The 21027-nt window shown below is 36.1% G+C and overlaps 1 protein-coding gene and 1 long non-coding RNA gene across 7 annotated transcripts in view; one reads left to right on the top strand and one right to left on the bottom strand.

Annotated features, from left to right (window-relative positions):
- The window catches only part of LOC134805504 (uncharacterized), a 407355-nt gene that overhangs the window by 25411 nt on the left and 360917 nt on the right, over window positions 1-21027 (bottom strand). The gene's annotated exons all lie outside the window — the stretch shown is intronic.
- Window positions 6829-21027, top strand: part of LOC134804801 (cadherin-89D) — a 91829-nt gene continuing 77630 nt past the window's right edge. For 3 of the 6 annotated variants that reach the window (XM_063778072.1, XM_063778063.1, XM_063778055.1), the window contains exons 1-2: window positions 6868-7021; window positions 14713-14847. In XM_063778072.1, coding sequence (XP_063634142.1) covers window positions 14790-14847 — 58 coding nt within the window. In that variant the 5' untranslated portion in view covers window positions 6868-7021; window positions 14713-14789. Of the gene's footprint in view, window positions 7022-14712; window positions 14848-21027 lie in introns of all 6 variants that reach the window. The other 3 variants (XM_063778088.1, XM_063778098.1, XM_063778080.1) reach the window with 3 other exon arrangements.

Raw genomic sequence — 21027 nt, 5'->3', positions numbered from 1 at the left:
AAGTTAAGCACAGTTAGTGTTGTTATGGTTGATTTCAATATGCTTCGCGAAGGATCAAGAATGTTTAATCCATCATTGTAGTGCGAGTGTGGTAGAAGGGATCGGCATACTGAGCTCGCACGGCCTGCCGCAGCGCGTAAAATACCTAAACTCGCTCAACGCCGAAATGTAATAGCGCTCTTAAAATAATTTATATGTTTCAATACCTACTAAATCCGCAACCGCCATCACTCGCGAACGCACTTACGCCCTCTTCAGTCGCGCGGCAGCGCTTGTAGAGGACGGACCTGCGTCAGTGTGTTCCGCGCGGTCACGTGATTTTACCATTTACAAACAATGGGAATCAAAGCATATGAAACGTAAGAAAAAGTCACTAAGTGCTATAAAAACACACTTTCTGATAACAGAAGCATCTAATACTTTACGAGGTGCTTGAAAGCGCCTAGCTTTCCTACATCAACAGTTAAAATATTTCAGTATTTTCACTAGGTCAGCAACCAATTTCAATGTAGGTAAATAATATTATATTCCTAGATAATATAATTGTGAGTATGTAAGTATGATATATTTACAGTATTTCACCTTTACTGATATACCTACGTCCGATCTGTAAAATGATTATATTCCTTCGTGCTCTTTGACTCCTTTGAAAATCACAAATTATTTATTTGGATTGATACAGTATGGGGATGTTACAATATATGTATAGTGTTACGCTTTTAGTATGAGGGTGCCGAAGGCGCCCAGCTTTGGATCGCATGCAACGTGCCACGCCCGTCAAGCGTGCAAATTCATCTTCATAATCATAAATTTAAATAAATATAAAATGTCAAATTGAAATAATTGAAAAAATTACCCTAATAGGCATATCGCAATACAATTATTTAAGAACTAAATACATATCACTAATTTTAATATTTGACCACGGTCGACATGAATTCAACATAATTGAGAGTTCAAGGTGCCTACAGGCAGTTCATCTTGCGCTTGGTTGTATTTTAGTCTTGTTCGAAGCGTCACACGTGAGGAGGAAGTTGGAGCTGCAACACGACCCAATAGGAAAAGTTACGATTTCCCAAGCACGCGAGGCCGAAGGCCGAGCTGCGGGAATGAAGTTCTCGCATGCGGATCTTTTCTTTCTATCAAAAGTACAACTTTATTTATTTCTCCCTTTGGAAAACAAACTACTACACAACAATAACAACAGCAGGAATGGACTGCTACCAACAATGTGGGTTAGGTTAGGTTAGAACTGCGACCCTCACAGGAACAGACTGCTACCAGAAAAGTGGGTTAGGTTAGGTTAGAAATGCGACCCTCACAGAAACGGACTGCTACCAGAAAAGTGGGTTAGGTTAGGTTAGAACTGCGACCCTCACAGGAACGGACTGCTACCAGAAAAGTGGGTTAGGTTAGGTTAGAACTGCGAACCCCACAGAAACGGACTGCTACCAGAAAAGTGGGTTAGGTTAGGTTAGAACTGCGACCCTCACAGGAACGGACTGCTACCAGAAAAGTGGGTTAGGTTAGGTTAGAACTGCGAACCCCACAGAAACGGACTGCTACCAGAAAAGTGGGTTAGGTTAGGTTAGAACTGCGACCCTCACAGAAACGGACTGCTACCAGAAAAGTGGGTTAGGTTAGAACTGCGACCCTCACATAACCGGACTACTACCGAGCTACAGGAATGAAGTGCTCGCACGCGGATCTGTTTGTCCTAGCAAAAGTACAACTTTGTGTCTTTTTCCCTTTGGAAAACAAGCTACTACGCAATTACAACAGCGCAAACAACAGCAACAACAACATTACCAACAACAACACGTCAACAACAGCACCAACAGCAAACAACACGCGTACCGCGGGGCCCTGAGGGCCCTGCGCACAGGGCAAAATCTAGTTAATATTATTAAGACGATTGGTAGGCCCAATGCCCTTGTGCGTCTGGGTGGAGCTAAGCGCTCTGTACCCGCACCACCCGCTTACCCCGCTCACTGCGATCGTACATGAATTTTGTATCGCTGCACCGCCACGAGGTTCAAAGAATAAGATACAGCCCAGAGGCGCGCAGTTGGCGCTATACTCGTATAATCTTTTGTTTGCAGATATTTTGTTGTTTGAGTATGAGTAGATCATGCATTACCTACTGCACTACCACCACCTAAACTGTTTTCTGCAGTTTTAGAATATGTATTCAGAAAACTTAACTGGGAATCTTTTGGCCTTAACATAAATGGAGCAAAACTAACAAATCTAAGGTTTGCTGACGATATTATTCTACTGAGTGATAACCCGAGGGACCTAAGCATAATGCTACAACAGCTTGCAGACGGCAGCAAAGAAGTGGGACTAACGATGAACACCGAAAAGACCAAGTTAATGACCAACAGTGTAAAAGAAGATATATACATAGACCACAACCTCATTGCTTATGTAGAACGATACACGTATCTTGGACAAGTGATATCACCTCAAAACTTGACACAACAAGAAGTAGACACTAGAATCGGGAACTCATGGAAACGATACTGGTCACTAAAGGAAATAGTGAAGAACAACCAAATACCAACAAATATTAAGTCCAAAGTATTTAACACCTGTATCCTTCCTTGCCTTACATATGGATGTCAAACATGGGCCCTAACTGTCAAGGAAAGGAAAGCTCTCCAAGTATGCCAGAACAGTATGGAAAGAAGCATGTTGAATGTTAAACTTAGAGATAGAATAAAACTGGAGGACATTAGAAAGAGAACAAAAATAATCGACGTCAACCACACTATGAAAAAACTAAAGTGGAAGTGGACTGGCCACATGCTCCGAGACAAAAGAGAAAAATGGTCAAAAGACATCACAACATGGTACCCAAGAGACGGAAAAAGGAATGATGGTAGACAAAAAATGAGATGGGAAGACGAGTTCAGGCAGGTGGCTGGAGCCTTGTGGAGAAGACAGGCTCTGGACAGGGACGCGTGGAGGAATATGGGAGAGGCCTATGCCAAGGGCAACCAGACAAAACGTCTGCGGAGAAAGGCTAGCAGTAAGCAGTAAGTAAGATCATGCATTTAGTGGAGGTCGTAAATTACATGTCACGGTTAATACGACTCGCGTCCCACTTAATACGCCAAATAAAATTATATTATTATTATATATTACTTACCCATTCCGTTACGCACCGTGCACGTTTGTGTAATTGACATAACCGTCGTATCGGTAACCGTTCTATGAAACTTGCTAACTATGTAATCAAACTTGATGAATGAATGAATTTACTAGTAACTTTTGTTTACATAGTTAGCAAGTTCCATAGAATGATACTCTATGCAATACGCCGTTAGCCAACATTTTTTAATGTGTTTATTCCCTACCTTAGGTTTTTTGTTTTGTCTAATATCTAAAATTATCTTTTATCGGATCCTTATCGGCGTAAGAATGCGACGCCATCGCCATCTGTTTGACTGTTATGGACCACGGAGTGCAAGCTATCGCTCCCATATTTATTTGCAGTCAGTTACTCTACGACTTTCTAGCTGAGCCTATCGTGGTAGCTTTGAACGAGGAGGTTATGTCGCTCCGTGATTTCTTTGTACCTAGTACCTACTGCTACTATTTATGCTTGTGCTCGGCCCAAGTGCAGCCAAAAGGCTAATTTGTTGTGGGGAAATTACACTAAATAAATAACGCATGGACGTTTTAGTGTTTAAAGTAGTATCAGATGACCGCTTCCCATCAGGCGGCTCATTTGCTGACTATCAGATAAAAAAAGTGCCAAGTGCCATTTGGGTTAGTTACATCTCTATACAGGGTGTCCAGTAATTAATGGACAACCTTCTAACCATCGACAGGGCAGCTTAGGCTGGTCCAGAAAATGCACTTATAGGTCTAGTAAAAGTTTCGTGGTTTTCGAGATAATCGCACTTTTATGTCTTTTTTACTAGTTAGCACCATACTTCACTTTAAACACCATCTAGGCCATATCTTTATTTGTAGAAATGTAAATAGCATGTGTGATACCATTTTAGAATCAGTATTAGATAAACTATTTTTAAGAAAGTTGGCCACTCTGTTCTCCATACATTTTTTTTTTCACCACAAGCGACCAGACTTCTTGAAAATGTTATATATATATATATATATATATATATGGGCAGGCCACATTGCGTGCAGAGAAGATGGTCGATGGGGTCGAAAAGTGCTCGAGTGGAGACCACGGACTAGCAAGCGCAGCGTAGGACGTCCACCCACAAGATGGACAGACGACCTTGTTAAGGCCGTCGGAAGACGCTGGATGCGGGTCGCTTCCGACCGGAATGGAGGTCCAAGGGGAAGGCCTATGTTCAGCAGTGGACGTCTTATGGCTGAGATCATGATGATGAGTCAGTTACAACTTAATTAAAAATATATATATATATATAATGTACTTAATAAAATGTAGGTACCATCGGTGCGCGAGTTTGACTCGCACTTAATTGAATTATTTTCTTGAAAACATTGTTTCGTTAAAATTGTGTGATCATTAAAGTAGGTATAAAGTCGATAGGTATTGTAAACAATAATTTATTAAGTTAGGCAACAAAAGTATTGGAAATTGTGATAATGAGACCCACCAAAAACATTTTCATGTAAGTAAAAAGTTGCCAAGACGAAACCATAAGGCTTGCACTGACCAAAAAGTTATCAGAAATTTACTTTAAACTGTTTTTTTGTTTGTTTTTAGAGCTTATAAATAAGTACTACTGATCAGTAACAACGTTTTAATTTCACGGCAGCGTTATTGAGTTAAAGGAATCTGTAAAGTAAAATTGTTGATTAAGGTTAATAACCTTTATAAATAGAACCCTTAATTGACCGTCTCCTTTAAAATTGTTACTTTCCTTTAGGTACTTTAACTCGAACACGCTGCCATGAAATTAAAACGTTCTTACTGATCAATAATAAATACACATGTATATATAAAAATAATAATTCTACATGAAATGATCAGAAATACGTAATGCAAAAAATACATACGTACATATACAATAAAAACTCTAAAACGTGACCATTTCCCGGTCTAGTTAAAATACTGCCATCATAAGATCATTATACTGTGACCCGTCTGCAATGTTTACCGTGCGCGGCGCGCGCTCACCTGCGATCATGCTGGCGCTCACGAGCTCGGCGAGAGGGTCGCGGGACGCGCGGGCGGGGCTTCACGGTTTGCCGCGCACCTCACCCCCTCAGATTCGTTGATGAGTCGAATCATATCGCCTTAATAATTATAATTTATAATTAAGCCTTTATTTTCATCCTTAATCTACCTTAACTAGTACATAATGAATATAAATTTGTAAATTGTAATATATTAATGGTAATTAAGGCCCCTGACGGGTGAAGGCCTCCTCCAACAGTTTCCAAGTTGATCTTGAATGGGCTTTCTGTATCCAGTTTTCTCCGGCAGTTTTTTTAATATCTTTGACCCAGCGATCTCTAGGGCGTCCTTGGCCTCTCTTAGCCCTTGGGCCCGGCCACGTAGTAGCAAGTTGTGTCCACCTTTCATCTGTCATTCTTGCCACATGACCAGCCCACTTCCACTTCAGGCGTTACATATGCTCTAGAGCATCAATGGCGTTGGTTTTTTTTACGTATATCTTGGGATCGTTGTCTGTCCTTCAGCCTAATGTTCAGGATACTGCTCTCCATTGCACGCTGGGCCTTCTGTATTTTGTCCTTTGTATAGAAGTTGTATATCCAAGTTTGACATCCGTACGACATGCAGGGGAGCAGGCATCCGTCCATGACTTTCTTTTTTAGTTTTAGTGGTAGCTTCGATTTTAATATTTCTTTCAGGCTCCAGAACTTATTCCATGTCATGCTGATTCTCCTGTCGACTTCGTCATTATTTCGGTTGGTACTAAATGAAATATTTTTTCCTAAATATATGTAATTGTCGACATATTCTAACTTTCGTGTGTTGTCTACCAGTATAGGTTTTTGGAGGGTATTAGTCATTACTTTTGTTTTTGATGAGTTTAGTTCCAAGTTCACCGCGGGAGATAAAGACTATAACCCAAATACCCTTACTACTAATATAAAATTTAAAATCGATATATTCGATATTGTAGGTACAGTCAAAGACAATGAATTATGAAAGTCGCTAGGGACCTCATACTTTTGTCACTCTGACAATAAGGTACGAAATGGTACAGCAATTAAATTCTTTGACCGTACCTACATTTCATCATAACCTACCAAACCCATTTACTTGATTCACTCATGTTCTTTTCATCGTCAATTAAAATAAATGAAACCGATATTTTGCACATCATAAGAGCTTTTTGTTATAAAATGTAGAAAGTAAATAGAATCATAGTTAATTGCGCAATACTACTGACTAGCAATTTTTGGTTACGCGTAAAAATTTTAATTGTTACAGTTTAAAAAAAAAAGATCGAAGTTTCTGTATGTTTTTAATAATCAATTTTTGCTTTTATTCTGATAAAGAAAACATTAGGTGTAATTTAACTATTGATCAGTCTGATTTTTTTGACACTTACAACATGGATACAAAAGTTTGTAACAAAACCAACTTGCTGAATTGGGCCGTGCAAATTAATTAGTTTCTATTCACTAAGCATCCCACCTATCAAAGCATCGATGCGGAACGACGAGTATCATCAAATCATAAATTAAACCATGAAAATGGTATGATCGTTACGGTAAGAGCCATTGAGTCAGTGAGCCCATAGCTGTCTTCGTGAATTGAAATTAGCGCTATGGTAAGAAGAGCAAGTCGAGCCGGTGAGACCTATGTAGACTCAGTGACAAAAAAGCCTGTGCAATATTGCTAAACCATAAACCATGAAGATGGTTGGAACGCCATGGTGCGAGCAGCGTCCGCGCAGTTTGGCTGCAGCCTCTGATGCCCGCGCACGCCGGTGAAAGTGCTTTCAACGTCCGCGTCGACGATATATACGCGTCGATAATTTCAAACTTTGTGTGGGATTTTAAGTGCTGTGTTGATTTTTGGATGACTTTTTGTGGGATGGTGAGAAATTTTGGTTTAATATAATAATGATAGGAACACAATTAGAACAGAAAAATATGGATAAACAACACAAACAAAAACACTGAGCAAGTGCGTGTTGAACCACGTGAAATGGAGGGAACTTTAAAAGTTAAAAAAAGGAATAAAGAAACTTATTTAGACCTACGTAGCGATAGTTTCTGAAGACAAACTTAGATTAGGAGAATTCGATTAAAAACCCGATCTAAAAACTTTAATTCGTTTGTTATGTTGTTTCTCATTTGGTATTATTTTAATATCATGCTGGTTTCAACTTATAGGTATTATATACAAGCATTGGTACGTATCTTTATTAATATACCTATTATACATGATACTCATAATTTCTGGAAGAAATTGCTAGGACATACGGACGGGCAGACGTAAATGACGAAAGTACAAAAAATGCAATTAAAATATTTGTGTTTTGTTTTAATTAATATGGAGTTCCGCAAAAGAACGCCTGATCTATTTTTTTTTTAAGTTTATTACGGAACCGTACAAGTAACATGACATTAAACAAACGTATTTAAGCAGAGATGTGTAAAATACATACTTTATAAAAAGTATTTAAATACGAAATACAAATACTTCCTTGATATACTATTTCAAATGCAAAATACAAAATAGTTTTTGAATTTGTATTTAAAATACAAAATACGAAATAGGTATTTTTAAAATACTATAAAAAAATACAAATACTTTGCGATAAAAGTTACTCTGAATAGTGAATACCTAGTCTGAGTAAAAAAGTAGGTAGGTATTACTCGGAATATCCGAGTTGAAAAGACTCTCTTTATTCTTTTTCTCTTCTCTCTCTCTCTTCTTATTCTCTAATTAAAGGCCAATTTTTAAAAGCATTAATTTAGATTTGTAATGTTTTACAGATAGTATAATGCCTCTCGTTAGTGTGATGAAAACGTCTCGTTTGTGTTTCACCAGGGCAGAAAAGTTTGTTCTCCTCTCGTGCCTTGAAACCCTCGCAACACTCAAGATTCCACTTTTTTAACCACTCGCTACGCTTGTGGTCAAGTGCGACGTTACTAAACAGATTCAACAGTTCCATGTTAAAAGAATGAGAGAGTTGCCAGGATTGTAACATCACAAGAGATTGTAACTCCTACCTACATTACCTACTATAAAGTATTTTGTATTTTGAAAATAGAAAATAGCTCCTAAAAACTATTTCAAATAAAATACAAAATAGTTTTCTTCAAAACGTATTTAAATACAAAATACAAAATAGGTATTTTGCATTTTGTATTTGCATTTTAAATACAAGTATTTCAAATAAGTCACATCTCTGGTATTAAGTAAACAATTCGAGCCAAAAATATATATTTTTTAATAAGTATATAGACAAAAGATCGGAGTCACGATCCTCACCAGTGAGGGACCAACTTGGAAGGATATAGACAAAAATATACCTACATTTTTAAGAGCAATAATAGAACTCAACAGAAATAAAATAGATGCATATATGTGTACATTTAAAATAAAGTATGCTTAAAAAGGACTAGTAAACGTCTCTATTCATTAGCTTTTTTGTACAGTTGCCATCAGATATATGGAGCGGCCGAGGTGTTCAAAAATATCTGAACACGCACCTTGACAATAGAGGCGTGTTCAGCTTCAGATATTTTGACCACCTTGGTCGCTCCAATATGTCTGAGAGCGACTGTACATCCAAGTAAGAGTTTTTCTGAACAAACTTCAAAAGTTCTTTTTATAAGGTTATTTTAACCATAACCATAATAGTTACCAAAAACATTATCTGGACCAAAATCAGCCCAAAACCGGTTTGCTACCAAATTTCGAATGGCGTCACACAGGGCACGATACTTAATCCATTAGCATTTATTTATGTTCTCGGATAAAACAGCATTTCACTTAATAACAGTGAAAGTTCCGATACTAATACAATTTCTACAAGACCGCAGAAAAGTAAGCAAAATAGCCGCGCAATGATATTAAAGAGTAGATAGCGAGATAAGATTTTAACCGAGTTAGGTTTAATAATTTTACAGGCTAACACAAAGTCTAAAGTTACTTGGACATGTATTTATAAAACTTTCATGAACTTACTTTTTAATATTAATACTAAGTATTTTTCGATGCTAACTAGGGATGCAAAGTAGAGTTGAGCGACTAAAATTTCTATGCATTGTTTTACATTTATAATATAATATATGTACTATTGTGTTCTTCTTAATCCGCAATATAAATATGTAAATATATGTACTATTTAAAACAGGATGAAAAAAACCGCATATATTATTTTAGTAGTAGGTAATAAAACACGATAATACCTAATATACCTATTCATATTTTGTTCTACTTCATTATTTTTCTAAAATTGCTCATTTTAACCGACATTAAAATGGAGGAGACTTAGAATTCGTCGGACCATTTGTTTTTTTTTACAATAATATATTATAATGTAGGTACCTGATTTCTCAACGATGGCTGGACCAACTTAAAATATTCTCATTCGCCATTAATTTGGTGAAGTAAAACTTATTCTATTTCATTCCTATTCCGTTTAAAAAGAAGCCTTGTGTGTAGACTTAATTTTAAATGGAATAGGAAAGGAATGATATAGAATAAGTTTCTGAGTGTTAAAAACTTAGTTTCATTTTTACCCGTGTTTTATATTTACCCCACCTGACCCTAAGTTACTAATAAATAAACAGTTCTTAACGATATCAGACAGTGTCCGTTACAAGGCCGAGATCCAGAGCGGCGACGAGTTAGGTTAACTGTCCTTAAGCAACAGGCTAATCTAACTTGCATGCTCAGGTGGAACGAGATATCGATCTAGTTATTAGAACACCAAGATACCTAGAAATGTATACCTGTTGCGTGGTCGCACCACCTAAAGAGTAGCAATTAATTATTGATAGATTTATGTTATTGACAAATATTTCCTTTATTTATTTTTCGTCTTAAGTTAGGTTGTTTATAATATGAATATAAAAACATTTACAAAACAATAAAAAATACGTATAAACACATTATAAAAAACCTAACCTAGGGTGCCGCGGCTTGCAGCTTGGCCCAAGCTGCCGGTGGTCAGGGCCGCAGAGTGAGTACGTACTATACGCGCCGTGTCCAAAATTACCGCCTTCTGCATCTGACCCTTGATCCAACCACCCAGCGAGAGTCTCTCTAGGTGTTGGTCGAGACTCTTCGCTATGAGACCGTTCGCTGACACGACTATCGGAACAATGATCGTCGAGTCAACATCCCACATGGCGGCATTAATTTGAATATGGCGTAGGCAGCGAAATTAACTTTTTGATCTTACGGTTGAAGAGGTACCTAGTAAGAGAAAATTTGCGGTAAGCTATTGAATTCTATTTCTAAGACCATTGGCTGACCAGCAGTATTTTAATCAACGTGCAGGCAAAAAGCAAGTGGTTATAAGTCCTTCCTTCTTCCTCGCGTTATCCCGGCATTTTGCCATGGCTCATGGGAGCCTGGGGTCCGCTTGACAACTAATCCCATGATTTGACGTAGGCACTAGTTTTTACGAAAGCGACTGCCATCTGACCTTCCAACCCAGAGGGGAAACTAGGCCTTATTGGGATTAGTCCGGTTGCCTCACGATGTTTTCCTTCACCGAAAAGCAACTGGTAAATATCAAATGATATTTCGTACATAAGTTCCGAAAAACTCATTGGTACGAGCCGGCGTTTGAACCCGCGACCTCCGGATTGAAAGTCGCACGCTCTTACCGCTAGGCCACCAGCGCTTCTTCAAGTGGTTATAAGTCCGTTGGTTTTATAAATATTGATGACGAAAAACAAGCACGGTAAGTAAGAATATTGCCTAGTTTCAAGAAACGTGGGCAATTTTTTCCGCCATGTACCGACTACAGAATGCAAAATTATAATTACCTCATACTTTATTTTCTTTTTGTGCCGTTAATCATCACGCAGTAGTAAATTTAAATGTTAACTCGATGTATTTTTATTTTCTTAAAATTGTAATCATTGAATCTTGTTCATAAGTGTTGGCAAACTTAATTTCAGTCTGTAGTCACTTAACAGTTTTTTTAACCACCACCATCGAATAAAACAAAATAGGTATGTAAATACTTACTTTAATACCAATAAAATAACTGACGTTATGATCAGAAAAGTACCTACATACCTATAAAAGAGAAAAAAAAAAGTTGATATGTAAAAATTATGACATTTCACACGATTTAAAATCATATACGGATTTTGTTTTATGAAGATAACAAAAATGCTGTTGAATATTCATTGAATACATTACGCATAACAAAATTACATTAATTACATACAGCAATAAGACAACAGTACTGATGTAATTCAGATTATCTGAAGCATAGTTTTGTAAGATCTTACTACACTATAGGTATTAGCATAGCTGTACCAGTTTTTTGAAGTGAAAATTTCTTTAGCGGCGCTGTGCACTTTTTGTGATGGGGAAAAAATGTTAAACTCGCGACAGGTCACGTGACCGTAAGATTCGTAAGACGTAAGACGGAGACGTGACCTGATATTTTTCGATCGACCTGATATGTTACAATGTCATTGAGTTTTCACTTCTGCCGGCACTCCCGTAGTGCAACCCGTTGTTTTTTTTTCTTATTTACGTATTCAATTCGTTACTATTATGTAGTTAATTACGATACAAGTGGGTAAAATAGGAAATTCTTAACGAGGGGCGATAAATTTTTAAATCGACACGAGTGGCGAATTACTTACTTATTTTTCGCACTTGTATCGTAAAGTACTACTACATAATAAAAACGAATTCAATAGGTAAGATTAAGTATTTATTTAGAAAAAGAAAATGTGTGCAAAACATCTGCATGATAACAAGAAAAAATTGAAATTCTACGCGAAAGAAGTCTCAGCAACAACTAGTATTTTACAGGTCAGTTGTGTTGTTTCATGTACATTCAATAGTACATTGTGCAACATGGGGCGTAAGTGGCATATTGCAAACGAGAGTAAGTTAAATCGCGACGGCTTGCCGGAGCGATTTATAGACTCGAGTTTGCAATATTATTACGCCCCGACTTACACACAATGCTTTTCATCACACTTGCGATACAAAAATTAAGTATAAAGATTATGGCACTAGAAACTTCATAACTCCCTAGGGAGACCGCTTTTTCTATAACTCCCGCTAAACCTGCGTGCAATTCCACATTTACTGAGCGAGTGTGATGAAATAGTACATTACATACCTAGGGAGGTAAATTCGTAAACGGTCCAGATCGTAGGTGTTTGTGGCCCGAACCGAAGGTGAGGGCCATAAATATGCGATCTGGGGCTTTACGAATTACCGCCCGTGGTTTGTATAAAGTTTTACGTCTTGCCTTGGCCAGGAAGTGAGATTTTCTTCCCGTCCCGTGGGAAGAAAATCCCACTTACGGGCCTAGGGTGACGTAAAATAATTTGAGTGATACATTGAACCCCAAAAATTGTTGACACGTGTTAAAGAGTAAACGAAGCACGTAATTTAGGAATAATTAAAGCAAGGGTGCTGAAATTGTATAGTGTATTGATTCACTAACAATCGTGTTGCTCTAACTTAGGGCCCGATTCGGATTTTGAAATAGACATCTATTAGATATCTTTTAGACATCACCAAGATACGATAACGATATGTTTAAGATATAACCTATCAAATTTGACATTTGCGCGATTCTGGAGATACTCTTGAACGATTTCCACAGGATTTGACTTAGAGATCCAATTCACATCTAATAAATATCTTACTCTATCTAACGTAAAAGCGACATTGGTTGCCCGTATTGAGCTGCAAAAGAGAACTAGTTGATATCTAAACTATAACGTATCTAGAATGGATCTAGTACGTGTCGTTTCTTGTGAATATCTTGAAGTTCGAATCAGTTCAGTTCAGTTATTTGGTTACCCGCGATTTTAAATAATAATAGTCGCAAATAGTCATATACATCATCAGTAATGCAGTAATGCAATACAAATCAGACGGTTAGCGCTAGCGTGGAATCAGCCTCGGTAATTGATAAGTTGTAACATCTGCCATATTTGGCTCGAGGAAATGATTATGCAGTTGGACTAATGTAAAAGAAACATTTTTTGATACACATTTACGTTCACATAACAACGAATACCTATATAATGGTCGATTACTAAGTAAGTAAGTATCCACGATTGTTTAACGATGAGTTAAATTAGAAGCAAAAAGTGCATGCGTTACGAGCATATACACCGGCAAATATTAAATTCCGTAATATAGACTGTAAAGTGACTATAGTTTACTTACCTACTTTCGGTATCCTTACGCGGTCCAGACATGAGTACTATCGTGCGCTATATGGGAAGAAAAATTAAAGAATACTGTGATTAATATACTTACATAAAACTGTGTAAAAATATTTCTTATAGTGTTAATATCCACAGAGGAAAATGGGGACGACGTTTCTTTGGAGAAGCGATCGTCCCTTTTCCTCTTCTGCAACGTCGGCGTGCAGTTCCCATACAAATTTCAGTCGGGTTGCAGTCCAACTGTATAGGCCTTTACCTGTGTTGATTATGGTACGAAAATGAGGGACAATTTGATTTGTGCTCGAAATGCTCTTATAGTAATAGGTAGTTAAGTAGGTAGTAATACTAGTAGTAATCACTTTATTGTAGGTACACTGATTAACATACAATTTACGGAAATAGAAGTACAAAGGTGAACTTATCCTTATAAGGGATTTCTTCCAGCTAACCTTCGAGTAGATAATAATAATTAACTTACTTTTTAAATAGGTACATATTTTACTTTTTGTTATAATGTTTATCTTGGAAATTTTAGGGTCTTATATTAATTTCATATGAATTGTCAGCTGAAAGAATTTACTTTCATTGATTCATTATACAATATTCAACCATACAACCTTGACTGCTTAAGCTCACAGGCAAACGTACAAACACCGGACCAGGTAAAATTGGGTAGGCAGCTATAAAATTATGTAATAACCGAAAAGTGATTTTCCTACTCCTATATTTTATAAAATATTCTACTACTACTGAAGAAAAATGGTTGAGTTAGCGTATGATAGGTAAATTATTTAGAGTAACTAGGTAGGTATAATAACTTCATAAGCAAACTCAACTTTTTTCTACATGTTTAATACGCGTAGATTCAGTAACGAACATGCTCTAAAAGCCAGAAAAAGCTCTGCAAGTATAATTAATTCGCCCAATGAACCGTCGAGTAACGGGGTTCGAGCCCGTTACCCGCGCGCTCCCTCGGGCTTTGTTGCGACTATGGGAACGATCGATTATTGCCATTACTAAGCCAGGAAATACTCGCAAGTGTAATAATAATGCAGGATAAATGCTCACGACTATATACCACAATAAACGGCTGTTGCCTGTCGAACCTGTGTGAAAGGCTTCAGGCCTTTGGGTTATACTCGTATGTGAATAAAGATGAATTATTAAAGGATACGATTGCCATAAAATTAGAAAGGATTTACGCTTATACGTATAATTAAAATGATGCGGATACATCTACATATATATAATAATATAATACGGACCGGAACTCTCAGAACGCGAGTTCGAATCGCACTTTGGCGATTTATTTTTCTCAAAATGTAACTAAGTAACGAGGACCTAAATGATCAATGATTCAGTAATTTATTTTGTTTGTTACAGAACTTGGAAAAGCAATGAGTAGATCAAAGCCATGGCTAAATTGTGTGTGAGTGAGTCTGTGTAACGAGTCAGACACGATGTGGGCGCGGGCGCTGCTGGTGATATGTGCAGCGGCCCTGCTGCAGAGGACTAACTGTGAGTACCTATACTAATAATTCTAAGCATTCTTACTTATATACATATTGTGATCCTCGGTAATACATTCCCATTTTTATTTTATTTACTTATGGGGAAATATCGTTCACTGTATGTTCGGCAAACAATTAATTACCAGAACAAAATATATGAAATTAAAAATTGTGCTTACCTATTTTTATAGACGAAATTTAGGAATCATCATTGATAACGATAAAATAATTACGTAGACATTTTATCTACGACGACATCGACATATTTATCGACTGTACAAAATACATATGTTGTTACACTAATAGCTACGCCATTATGACATAACTGGACATAAGTCCTATTCCTTATCATTTGAACTCGTCCGTCCGATCCCTAATTTATTATAGTACATTTGATACTTTCCGAATCTTCAAATTGATGATGAAATATCCGACATTCGATATATTGGTATTAGCAACACCAAAACTGACATACCTAATAATCTTGTTGTAATACTACTTACTAAGGTACTTTATTTATACACACTAGAGGAAATATAATTATCCATTGCAAGTTGACCTAAATGAAAAGGTACAGTTATGTACGGTCTACAACTTTTAAGATGGTAATAAAGTTTATAATCCTACGTGACATTTGCAAAGATGCGATTAAATGATATATTAAGACGTACTTACGGTAGTCAAATAAACTTCTTATGTCGCATGTTGCGCAAGTGATGTCAAATTACGCGGTACATTTCACCGGACGGACATCTAAAGTCACATCTTAATATACCTATTTATGAACTATTCTGAACCTTCTTTTATAGACGCAGTGCTTTTAAACATAAGTACATGTATTTATTAATTTATTATACTCTACTAAAAGTTAACTACTTATGCGTTTTATCATGTCTTATTATAGCATTTTACGTAATAATGTTGTTAAATTGCATGTAAGAAGTAACGTCGAACGGCTACTTTCAAATATGTAGTTCTTGTTGTACGAGTAACTGTTTTCTGTTACCAATCTTATTTTTTTTATTTTCCGGACACCTCAAATTTTTACTTTGTTTATTAAAATCATCCCTAATCTGCAACTCTTTTGAATTTCCTCGTTTATGAACAATAATAAATACTGGATTAAGTACTCAAAATTGTAAGAAATGTATTTTTAAGAGGGGCACTCCATACATGTAACTAATTGTCACGAAAAAAAATTCAGAAGCCACCAACGTGTTGCACATCATTAAATTGGTCTTTAAAAATAACTGGAATGTTTCTAAGAACATTTTTGGATAAATTGAATATTTTTGGAAAAAAACCGTTTCGAAAGGCAAAAATAATGTTTATCTCTCTATAACTTCAGAACCAAAGTTCAGAAAAAATATGAAAACATATCGGGAGATTAGCCGTATAATAGAGTACAAAAAACAATATTTTGAACATCATCGGTTGAGCCATTTTTGAGTTTTCTTTAAAAAACCCTTAATAAAAGGTCGTAAGTGCCGCCTAAACACGCACTTTTGCGCGCCATGCAGTTATCTATAACATCGATAGAATTTAAGTACCATATTTTTAAAGTAAATACATTCTTATTTAAAACAAAATTGTTAACTATGCATTAACACAATTTGCCTCTCACTAATAATTACCTTTTTTTCCTAAATTAAGCGTCCTATATGCTTTTTATTTTAAAGATATTGTTAATACACGTTAGCACTCTTCAATAAAAGACAATTTTCTTCTTAATCTCACTTTTTGAATATTTTATAAGCAATCGTTTTTACCCACCTAAATGAGTAAATACGGGTATTTATCGGGTGCTTTGAGTAAATACCGAGTAAATAATCAGTATTTACTCACCCCTACCCATCTCTAATCGACATTGATGATCGACGGCTTTGTAATTTCGACGCTACGGTGGTTTTCTACATACAAGACAAACATTTATTAAACTCATACAATAGACTGCTTAATCGAGGTTTCTTTTTAGCTTTTAGTGTAGTCGGGAGCGAATATTCGTGCACTTATGCACAAAAATTGTCAGGGACAAAGTTAATGAAGTTGTTACGATCAAATTATTGACACGCCGGGGCAGAAGGTCGCTCGCTTTCCCGCGCTTTCACCACCACTGCAGCGTTCGCCAAATTGTTTACATTTTACTCTACTTAAAACTAAAATAATGCCATTTAAAATAAAACACTGACCGCGGACGTATGCGCTGTGCTTAAGCTGCGCAGCTTTGTGGACGCTCCTTAATGCCGCTCTAAGAATATTAGTAGGAATAACATTTTAAGTACTTAAGTAATTGACTTAAAGAGTAGACAGTACATATTTAACATATGTTGATTTATTTCATGAAAGTTGGGAGTGTGTCACTAATACATCTCTTGGAACACTTAGTGTAACCGTAACTTTTACAGTTTATTGTTATTATAGGTTCAGACCGCATTCGTATTTAGTTATACAAACATTGAATGATTTTTTGATTCTTATTTCCTCTTCATTGTTTTTAGAAAAGTTTCACTGTACTTTTATGTGAATAATTGTTGCACGATATTCTTTGCGGTATTCTTTTGAAATCCATGCATGGTAATGTTGTCCTAGATCTGACGAGCCTATATATAAGTTGATAAAAGGGATGCTATGTAAAACGTGCGTGTATTTTCAAAATCTTGATGGAAAGCGAACGCACCTCAACTTATAAGGAAATAGGTACATATATTTTCTACAATTACTGTGTATTAAAGGGAACGAGAGGCCTATCATAACATCTTTTTACTGTCTGTTGAGAAAATTTTATTCGAACTTTCCTTTTTCGTTTAAATTTTTTTGGATCAATGAAATACAGTACTTGCATGCCTGCTGCAAGCGACTGTTTATATAGATTACAGGTAATTAGACACTTAAAAAAAAGCTATAAGAATACTTAGGTTCTACAAAACACAAAAAAAAGAGCTCAAAGGCACTACGTACTTAATTTTTGCAGTGTTCCAATTGCTATACTAATGAAGCATGCTAGCGAAATTAATCTATATTTCTAGACGACTCATTTTGTCGCCAGTTTAGTGTAAGTTTAGTGTAATTTCGACTATACGGGGTAGTTTCAACTAATCGAAATATCTTCCATGTTTTACATTATTAACAAGAGTGCCATATATATCCAGATGGAGAAAAAGATATGTTGTGTGTGGTGTGTGTGACTCTAGTTAATAATGTAAAATATGGAAGATATTTCGATTAGTTGAAATTACCCCGTAGTCTAAATGGTCCCCCCGCATCTTATCATAATAGGAAGTCGACCGCTATCTGATATATATATATATATATTACATATATATATATATATATGTGACGCTAACGCCAAATGCCGATGGTGGTTATATATCTACCCATGTCCAATATGTATTACAAACTATATTCGATTTGATATAATCACCTGGCGTTTATCTCTTACTATAAGCGCAGATCTAAACCGGAGTGAAATGCAAATGTATTCATCTTGCGACCATTCTAATATTCTGAGATGTCATATTATGTAAACCTCTATGAGCCAAAACATCAGTTACTATCATGCAACAAGCTTATATGATACATAGAAGATTATAATATGTACACATTCCAAGAAAATATTAAATAAAGTGTCATTTACACTTCAAGTATTCGTTAGTAGAATTCACAGACTTTTAACCTAGTTTGCCATTATTTGGGTTAAAAGATTTTATTAGGTACTCATAAAGACAAAAGTTCACTTACAATGAGCTTAAACTATACCTAAACAATTTCGTGCATGGTTCACAATTACAGGAATAGCCCGATGAATACCGAAGTTTGAACTTTATCGTCGTAATAAGCATAATGTATATTAGGAAATACTAATTGGAGGAATGATAACAATAAAAAAGAGGACCGCGAATAAAAACTACTAGAGAAAGACAATATGGTTAAATTGATGCTAAGGCAAAAATATAGGTAATATGTGACAAAAACTAAACCACAAAGACCAGTGAGTCAAAAGAGGAATACACTTACTGCGTGCCCAGTTACAGACGACACGATTTGATATTATTCAGAGCATGGAGATTTCAATCAGCTAATCGCTAGACATGTAATACATCATGCGCCAGTCTAGTGCAGTTGCCTACATTCTATGCTATTACATTTAAACACTAGTGCATATTTGGCGCTAGGTTAATTCGCCAGTAACTGGCCACCTGTTAGTAACTGGCCACCCTAAACTAAAAATGAATTATATTCATCTATAAACAGAATTATTTTTAGTATAAGGTGGCTAGTTATTGAAGTCTGGCCAGTTATTGAAACCATACTCGTATACTAAAAGGAATTCTGTTTATAGGTAAATATAATTCATTTTTAGTTTAGGGTGGCCAGTTATTGGCTGGTGGCCAGTTACTCGCGAATTACCTACCCTTTAAAAAGAATAAGAAAAATAACTGGTTACATTGGTCACCTGACTGTCCCATCCAATTTCTAGTGACAGTAAAAACAAATACTTTGTTATTTCCTACTTATACTTGGATATAGCATTCATATCATTACGTAAAGGTATCTCCACAAAAATGACATAATGCATTTTTGGATTTGCATAAAAACAAAACAGGCCGGTTTTTTTCACGCAAACTAGTACCTAGTTTCTTACAATTAAGCAATAATTCGCAATGCATACATTGTAACGCTAGTGTTCACGAATTACAAGTTCTCAGCACGACATTATACAAAATTAACTTGTCGTGTCCCGTTACACAGTAACAGTTTCACCCTTATCTTAAAATCACACGAATTTCCACTCTCGACTCAAAAACCTCACCTTGACGGCGTCACACGTCCGCGAGACCGACTCTGATAGGGCTTCAAGTGCTTCAACATATGTACAGCTACCACCAGTTTGGCACTGACATACGGCTCGATTCGGAAAATGAATTAGATTTCTACTAGACTTCAACAAGTTACGATACGGATAATTTAAAGATATTTGTAAGATAGATATGCCAAATTTGACGTTTCCGCGATTCTGGAGGTCCTCTTGAACGATTTCGACAAGTTATGACTTAGATATCCAAGTCACATCTAGTCGATATCTAATGTAGATCTAGTTGATCTCTAAATCGTCTCAAGATCTTGTGATTATCTCGAAATCCGAATAGGCCTGATAAACGCTAGCGTGAACGTAACTTACTTTCTATGCATCTCGCTCGTAGGTACTGGTATATTAGTGTCAGCGAGATATATGGAAAGTAAATCATGTAGACGTTAGCGTATAAGTATGTCAGTGTTAACACTGTCAGTGACTCGAAGTACGGGTACTGTTAATGTTATTATTTATTTTTGAAGTGCAGATATTGTTTTATCCGATTCATTATGCACATCTGCATTGACATCTAGTTATTATTTATTTGTAATGCATTGCAGCAATTGCTTTACAGATTTTAGCGTATAGCATGAGATGTTGTTTATTTTTTGTAGGGTTGATGTAGGACTGCGTAATCCGTATGTGTTATTAATAATAATCATAATTTAAGGCTAATATGCTATAATATAATATGATATGACGTAATAAACAAATTTCTGGTTGAAGTGTCAAATGTCACTTTTGACACTGACAGATCATATCAGAATACGCCCGAATGAACATGTGAATGGCACACATCGAAGTTTCGAATTGGAGAATTTGTGTAGAGTCTGTGCGGAAAGAGAAGAGTGGAATATAATAGGAACCAATACATTTTACGACTCTTCTCTTTCCGCACAGATTGTAGGAAGTAAAATCTTGTTGAACTTATTTTAGCTTCTTTTATCGGTAAAAAAAAGTATTCCTACATATAAACGTCTGTAATGTATGTGTATTTACTTTACTTTACCAATATGACCTACTTAGACTTTTATACTATCGACATTTATTTTGTCTCCTACATTCACATTTTAGGAAATGAAAAATATTGTCTCAGAAATGATAGCTCGAAATTGAAAGTAATGCACAACAAGGTCACTCCCAATTTAGTATGTGTACTTTCTCCTTTATATCTTTTTTAAGAATTTAAGCTTTATAAGTAGTACTTAATAAGTTTTGACTTTTGATCATCTTATTAGTAGGTATTAAGTTCAACATTTATTTTCAGTTCTATATTGTTACCCTGCATGTCATCATCTTCTTCTTCGATGTCGTCACCCTCTTGTCAGAGTGGTC

The sequence above is a fragment of the Cydia splendana genome, chromosome 2 (genome assembly GCF_910591565.1).
Source record: "Cydia splendana chromosome 2, ilCydSple1.2, whole genome shotgun sequence".
Lineage (NCBI taxonomy): Eukaryota > Metazoa > Arthropoda > Insecta > Lepidoptera > Tortricidae > Cydia > Cydia splendana.
This window is presented reverse-complemented; position numbering and strand designations above follow the sequence as displayed.